The following is an 8203-nucleotide window of genomic DNA, read 5'->3' as shown; positions in this document are numbered from 1 at the left end:
TGCTGCTGGGTTGTTGCCCTCCTACGGCCTCCTCCACGTCTCCTGATGTACTGGCCTGTCTCCTGGTAGCGCCTCCATGCTCTGGACACTACGCTGACAGACACAGCAAACCTTCTTGCCACAGCTCGCATTGATGTGCCATCCTGGATGAGCTGCACTACCTGAGCCACTTGTGTGGGTTGTAGACTCCGTCTCATGCTACCACTAGAGTGAAACACCGCCAGCATTCAAAAGTGACCAAAACATCAGCCAGGAAGCATAGGAACTGAGAAGTGGTCGGTGGTCACCACCTGCTGAACCACTCCTTTATTGGGGGTGTCTTGCTTATTGCCTATAATTTCCACCTGTTGTCTATTCCATTTGCACAACAGCATGTGAAATTTATTGTCAATCAGTGTTGCTTCCTAAGTGGACAGTTTGATTTCACAGAAGTGTGATTGACTTGGAGTTACATTGTGTTGTTTAAGTGTTCCCTTTATTTTTTTTGAGCAGTGTATATATATATATATATATATATATATATATATATATATATATATATATATATATATATATATACATATAAAGTTCCAGTCAAAAGTTTGGACACACCTACTCATTCAAGGATTTTTCTTTATTTTTACTTTTTTCTACATTGTAGAATAATAGTGAAGACATCTAAAAAATGAAATAACACATATGGAATCATGTAGTAACCAAAAAAGTGTTAAACAAATCAAAATATATTTTATATTTTAGACTTCAAAGTAGGCACACTTTGCATTGATGACAGCTTTGCACACTCTTGGCATACTGTCAACGAGCTTCACCTAGAATGCTTTTCCAACAGTCTTGAAGGAGTTCCCACATATGCTGAGCACTTGTTGGTTTCTTTTCCTTCACTCTGCAGTCCAATTCATCCCAAACCATCTCATTTGGTTTGAGGTCAAGTCATTGTGTAGGCCAGGTCATCTAATACAGCACTCCATCACTCTCCTTCTTGGTCAAATAGCCCTTACACAGACTGGAGTTGTGTTGGGTCATTGTCCTGCTGAAAAACAAATGATAGTCCTAATAATCGTAAACCAGATGGGATGGCGTATCACTGCATAATGCTGTGGTCGCCATGCTGGTTAAGTGTGCCTTGAATTCGAAATAAATCATTGACAGTATCACCAGCAAAGCACCCACACACCATCACACCTCCTCCTCCATGCTTCACGGTGGGAACCACACATACGGAGATCATCCGTTCACCTACTCTGCGTCTCACAAAGACACGGCTGTCGGAACCAAAAATCTCAAATTTGGACTCATCACACCAAAGAACAGATTTCCACCGGTCTAATGTCCATTGCTCATGTTTCTTGGCCCAAGCAAGTCTCTTCTTCTTATTGATGTCCTTTAGTAGTGGTTTATTTGCAGCAATTGGACCATGAAGGCCTGATTCACGTAGTCTCTTCTGAACAGTTTATGTTGAGATGTGTCTATTACTTGAACTCTGTGAAGCTGTCATGGCTGTCGAAAGGAGCAGACCAAAGTGCAGCGTGGTTGTAGTTCCACATTTTATTTAATCTGTGAAATGTTGCAATACATAAATAACTGAATAAACAAAACAAACCGTGACGCAGAGAGAAACAAACACTACTCAAAATATAATAACCCACAAAAACCCAGGAAGAAAAACCCCTACTTAAATATGATCTCCAATTAGAGACAACGAGGACCAGCTGCCTCCAATTGGAGATCATCCCCAAAAGAAACAACATAGAAATAGAAAAACTAGAACTTAAACATAGAAATACAAAACATAGAAAAACACAAAACACCCCCTGTCACGCCCTGACCTACTCTACTATAGAAAATGACATCTTACTACGGTCAGGACGTGACAGAAGCATTTATTTGGGCTGCAATTTCTAAGGCTGGTAACTCTAATTAACTTATCCTCTGCAGCAAAGGTAACTCTGGGTCTTCCTTTCCTGTTGCAGTCCTCATGAGAGCCAGTTTCATCATACCTCTTGATGGTTTTTGCAACTGCACTTGAAGAAACTTTCAAAGTTCTTGAAATTTGTTCATATTGACTGACCTTCATGTCTTAAAGTAATGATGGACTGTCATTTCTCTTTGCTTATTTGAGCTGTTCTTGCCATAATATGGACTTGGTCTTTTACCAAATAGGGCTATCTTCTGTATACCAGCCATACCTTGTCACAACACAACTGATTGGCTCAAACAAATTAACTTTTAACAAGGCACACCTGTTAATTGAAATGCATTCCAGGTGACTACTTCATGAAGCTGGTTGAGAGAATGCCAAGAGTGTGCAAAGCTGTCATCAAGGCAAAGTGGCTACTTTGAAGAATCTCAAATATAAAATAAAATTGTATTTTCTTTAACACTTTTTTGGTTACTACATGATTCCATTTGTGTTATTTCGTAGTTTTGAAGTCTTCACTATCATTCTACAATGTAGAAAATAGTAAAAATAAAGAAAAACCCATGAATGAGTAGGTGTAGCTATCAGTTCAGTTCCATTCCCATTTTTGCGTCACCTGGCATGGGGGCTTGAATCAGCAACGTTCTGGCAGTGTCTTTGGCCTTTCTCAACACCCCCAGATATATGGAATTTACATCATATGGAGATAACACAAAGATCAATATGTTGCACGTTCATCAAATTGTAGGTGTCAGTGACATGAGTCGACACTTTATGCATGGTGTTCTATTTTTAAATAAATCTATTTTTGGTAGCTTTGGGGAGGCGATCGAGTGTGCAGCATGTGAGTGTAGGTGAGGGGTGATATATATAGAACAAAAGCTTCCCCGGAGACAGACCATAGGAGAGACTGCGCTGCGTGTTTGCAAAGCTGTCCATCAGTGCACTGCGCGATTGCGCAATGAGGTATCATTGCGCGAGCAATGGCAAGGTAGAAATACTTGGAAACTAACTGCAGCCAGACGTGCAGGGGTGTCTCTATTTGTTTATCACCCGTCCCCGGAGACAGTGGTTCAGTCCGCATCATATAACATCCATAATACTTGGATGCCCTTCTTTGCGATTCCACATAGTGAGCCGGCTGTATCCTTACATGGAGACACGAGAAGGACAACGAATTATAATTGTGACAGTGTCGGATGTTTGTATTTGGACCTCGTAGTTCCAGCACGATGCTATCTTTAATTTATTTCCGAAGCTGGCCGGTGGATTCAATTGTCAAAAGTCCGTATTTTTGAGCGGGACGCACGCACCATGCACATAGCGGACGTAGCTGTATTTCTGTTTGTAGTAGTGATCATCGTTGTATCGTTGCTGTCCAACGTGGTGGTGGTTATCTGCTTTCTGTACAACCCGGAGATTCGAAAGCAGGTTCCCGGGTTGTTTATCCTCAACCTTACCTTCTGCAACCTGTTTCTTACCGTTTCTACCATGCCTCTAACTCTGGTCGGAGTTATCAACCAAGGAAACCCTGGAAGCGGTGGGTTCTGTCAAACTGTGGGTTTCCTGGACACTTTTCTCACCACGAACTCAATGCTCAGTATGGGGGCTTTGAGCATCGATAGATGGGTGGCGGTGGTTTTTCCGCTAAGCTACCACTCCAGAATACGACACCGGGACGCAGTGATAGCTCTGGCATACACGTGGTTACACTCGCTCTCCTTCTCCACGGTGGCCACTTGCCTCTCCTGGGTTGGGTACCATCACCTTTACGCATCCTGTACGCTCTGCAATGTGAGAGCAAGTGACACTAAGACGCAGTTCATCATCTACACTGTGGTTTTACACTCGCTCACTTTTCTCATGACCTTGATTGTGTTGTGTGTAACGTACCTGAAAGTGCTGAAAGTTGCGCGTTTTCACTGTAAACGCATCGACGTGATCACTATGCAGACCGTATTGCTGCTTGTGGATATTCACCCGAGGTAAGCTGTTTAGCCTACTGTTGAGGTGTCCTTGTCTGATTCATTTACTTGTTACATATTTTAAGGTTAGCCCATGTTTACAATTGTTTTGGTACTGCCCATGTGTAGCTTGTTTTTGGTCGCAGGTTCAGGAATGGTTGAAGAATTGCAACATTTACATATATAGCCAACTCTGCAAATAGCACTGCAGGGTGATTTGAAAAATCATAGTCAATCATCAATCGATCAAACAAAAAAGATCATGTAAAATAGTATTGTTGTCCATTAGTTTACTTCAATTAGTGGTGGGGTGGTAAGGTGAAAATATACAGTATATTTACAAAATATATATATATGAGGGATTAGAAATGATGAACACAATTACATTGCTAGAAGCCATGGTCTATCTGTATTATTAAAGCTAATCTACCCGCTAAAAATGTTGCCCACAAATTGTGATTGCACAATGCGATTTCAGCACCACAGGTTTGGTCCAATGTTCCGGTCTCAGATCTCAGGCCTCTTTAGCAAAACTAAAATGACACAAATATATTCCAACACCAAAACTATTCACATACAGATCAAAACCATTATACATTGTGATTTATATTTATGAGTTGAATAGCCCAGACAGGCATTATTGGCAGTTAGTTAACCAATTGTCATTAAATTTGCCTTGCATTTTGATATTTTGTCATAGGCAATACTATGGTCATGCCAACATTACAATAATCTACATACAGAAAAGCAAAAATCATTCTGCATTTTAACAATAGTTTTAATAAAATGTAATACATCAAAACGCTCTGATGTGCATTCTTGACATCCTTTGAGATTACATATTAGATCACTTTAGGCCTACTCTGCCCAGTTTACCTCAAACATTCAAAGAGCTGTTCAGTGAGAGGGATGAGAAAGATGTGAGGAGAGATATGATTGAATCACCCTGAAGCATTTTCTATCTACATCATAGATGTTAGGATAATAGCATGTGTAATTATTTCTGGATATAGTTAAGATCCATGTCTTGAATGGTTTACTGTATTTGATGATCCCTTTTCAATCACCTCCATATTACATAGCTAAAATAATTAAATTAGCCTCAAATCAGTCAATTAATGTGCACTCACTGTCAGCATTGCTTTCTTTTACGTTATCTTTCCTTCATCTTTCTAAGATATGCTGAGGTCAAATCCATGTTATTACCAGTCTATTAATGAATAAGTATGGACCTGGAATTGGACTTGATTTACATAATGGATGTGTTACTGTTCATATATCTTGAACAATCCATTGGCATTGACCTGAGGATGAGTTCTGATACTGTCCATAGAAGCATGCTGTTTTCTCCATCACCCTTCATCCCACTTGAGAGGCCATGTTTAAACCTGTGCTCCTATACGTCCCTTGGGGTGATAATGGTCCCCTCTGTCCTTTGGTAGTGTGCGCCAGCGATGCCTGGATGAGCAGAGACAGCGGAGGCAGAGAGCCACCAAGAAGATCAGCACATTCATTGGAACGTTTGTGGTGTGCTTTGCCCCCTACGTCATTACGAGGTGAGCAGAGGTTCAGATCTATCCTCAACACCACTGTGCATGTGTGGTAGTGTTACATTGTGAGATTGGCTGCTGCAATGACGTCAATTCCCCATCTGAGACCAATGAAAGTTGTCTACTGCCTGACCAAAGACTTGTGCTTTAGCCCAGTGGGTAAAATTGTCGAATTTGCAATGAGGACAACTGCTTTGTGCTAATGAATTTCAATTCAGACTGGAGTCGGCCATAGTCAATTTTTACATCATCATCTTATTATGTTAAATTGATCCGGTGTCTAAATCACTAATCAATCAGCTTGAGGGTGATTTTGTTGTGACCATAGAAGGAGAGGTTCATTTTTTTCATGAGGTATAGGATGAAACCCCAGGGAAGGGAGAAAGAATATAAGAGAAAGAGAATCCATGAGAGAATTACCATGAGTGGACGTGTGATTATGAGTAAGTCTGAGACCATGACGATACTTCGCATTAAACCTGCATTCAACCAGCTCCAACCCTTCAGAAGCGGATACAAAATAACCGTGAAGAAGAAGATCACATCAGTGGGTATAATGATAGTGAGATCCCCATTGTGAGTTTGATAGCTGCTGTGACTCATACGGCCAGTGACCTTACATAAACATTCTGAGAATAAGCCTTGTCCTTGTGTACCACCACTATACAGCGTGGTAAGCACAATGAGGTAAACAAGAGCAACTCCACATCCCATAACATTCACTATCGAATCAGAGCCATGGCATTTTGAAGCGAAATGTTGACATTTTTGAAAGCTTATTAATAAAGAGTTTCCTCAGGACATTAGGTTTTTTGACATCTGTGTTGTTTTTTTACTGTACGCTGGCCTATGAAACATGAGTTGTTTCATAGACCAGCACTGTTAAGCTAAACACTGTTAATAATATAACTTATTCTTTGTCTGTCATGGCAGAATTGTGGAGCTCTCCACCCCAGGACACATAAGCCCTCATTGGGGTGTCCTGTCCAAGTGTTTGGCCTACAGCAAGGCAGCATGTGACCCTTTTGTCTACTCACTGCTCCGAAACCAGTACAGGAAGACATGCAGTGACCTGGCCAACAAGATCTTGAAGAGGAGCTCCTTTAACTCCTCCGTCCGCAGGGTGGAGAATGGCAGGGCTACCGATACCAGCAACACCAATCCCACCCAGTGAAGGGCCTTGCTACTGCCTGACTATGGCAAGATGGAGACATTGAGGTACCTACATACCTAAGTACTGAGTCATGGTTGGAGAGTGGAGAGGGTTGAACAGACCTTAGAAGAGATTGCTGCTATGTATCGATTTCGTACTTTTGCAATTTTGAGTGTGGTTAAGTGTTGCTCTGTTTTCTCATGGTGTGACATGAGTGAGAAAACGTGACAAGTCATTAAATGGGAAGATATGGCAGAGCGTCATATGGGTCATGAATTACTGTTGCTAAGCCAGTGAGTCACTTGTAGTTCATTTAAGTATGTTAATTAGTGTAAAATGTTTTCATTCCAACTGAGTGGTTTTGACAGAGTGATGTCAAGTTGTACCACATATGACTTTAGATAAGACAATTTAGATTTTAACATATGTTGTTAGTCTAGCAACACCACCAGGATTCACTATTCCTGATGGTTTTTATTGTAACATTTCATTACAACCCGCGCTCATATTTTATAACATTGTTTAGTTGATTGCAGTGCTTGAACTCAAATGTTCTATTGCTTGAGTTCCTACACCTCTTGTAGAATATACAGAATATTAGCTCAAAAGTATTGTGGAGTGCCTGCACCATATAAACAGTACCAGAACCCCAAATGAGTACCAGCACCTATTTATGTCCAAGTCGAGAACTGGTTGATTAGTCATAACTTGGTTAGAAGATATTGCCACCTGTTTGAAGTCTGAGCCCAATTAGTTGGTGTGCACAGTAGCATGCCCTAATTATGACTCAGCTAGCTAAGATGATGTAGCTGCAGGCCAAAAGCCTAGGGGAGAGTGCCCTTAAAAAAAGAAATCACATGAAAAAACATGAAAAAACACGTGGTTTTCGGACACCTGTGAAGATTTGCATGTTAATATTTCACATAAAAAGAATATCCCCAACTGTCAATTTTATTTACCACTTCCAGCTACATCTGGTCTCCCACCCAGTGAACGATCCTGCTTAGTTTTAGAGGCAAAGCAGTAGTGGGATGCAGGGTTCTACAGTGAAAAAGTATTTGCCCCCTTTCAAATGTTCTACATTTTTTCATATTTTTATAATAGTGCATAATATTAGATAAAGGGAACCTGAGTTTACAAATAACCCCAAAAATTTATACTTATTTTATTTATTTAATTTACAAAAATGTAATTGCCCCCTTACACGCAATAACTGGTTATGCCACATTAAGCTTCAATGACTGTATCCAAATGCTTCCTATAGTTGTTGATCAGTCTCTCAGGTCGGTGTGGAGGAAATTTGACCCAATCTTCCATGCAGAACTGCTTTAACTCTGCGACATTTGTATGTTTTCAAGCATGCACTGATCGTTTCAAGTCCTGCCACAACGTCTCAATTGGGATTAGATCTGGACTTTGACTAAGCCATTCCAAAACTAAAAATGTGTTGCTTTTTAGACATTTTTATGTAGACTCGATTGTGTGGATTGTGCATTGTCGTGCTGCATGACCCAGCTGCGCTTCAGCTCACAGACGGATGGACTGACATTCTCCTGTAGAATTCTTTGATACAGAGCAGAATTCATGGTTCCTTCTATTTAGGCAAGTCGTGCAGGTC

General features: G+C 40.7%; 1 protein-coding gene across 1 annotated transcript; it reads left to right on the top strand.

Annotated features, from left to right (window-relative positions):
* The first annotated feature begins 3056 nt into the window (after positions 1-3056).
* LOC106608747 (G-protein coupled receptor 26) lies at positions 3057-7778 on the top strand. Its single transcript, XM_014206860.3, has 3 exons — positions 3057-3903; positions 5325-5438; positions 6366-7778. The coding sequence occupies exons 1-3, from the start codon at positions 3233-3235 to the stop codon at positions 6604-6606; spliced, it is 1026 nt and encodes a 341-aa protein (XP_014062335.1). The 5' UTR covers positions 3057-3232; the 3' UTR covers positions 6607-7778.
* The last annotated feature ends 425 nt before the right edge of the window (positions 7779-8203 follow it).

The sequence above is a fragment of the Salmo salar genome, chromosome 01 (assembly GCF_965601325.2).
Source record: "Salmo salar chromosome 01, fSalSal1, whole genome shotgun sequence".
In the NCBI taxonomy this organism is placed as follows: domain Eukaryota; kingdom Metazoa; phylum Chordata; class Actinopteri; order Salmoniformes; family Salmonidae; genus Salmo; species Salmo salar.
The sequence above is the reverse complement of the archived record's forward strand: the minus strand, read 5'-3'. Positions and strand labels throughout refer to the sequence as shown.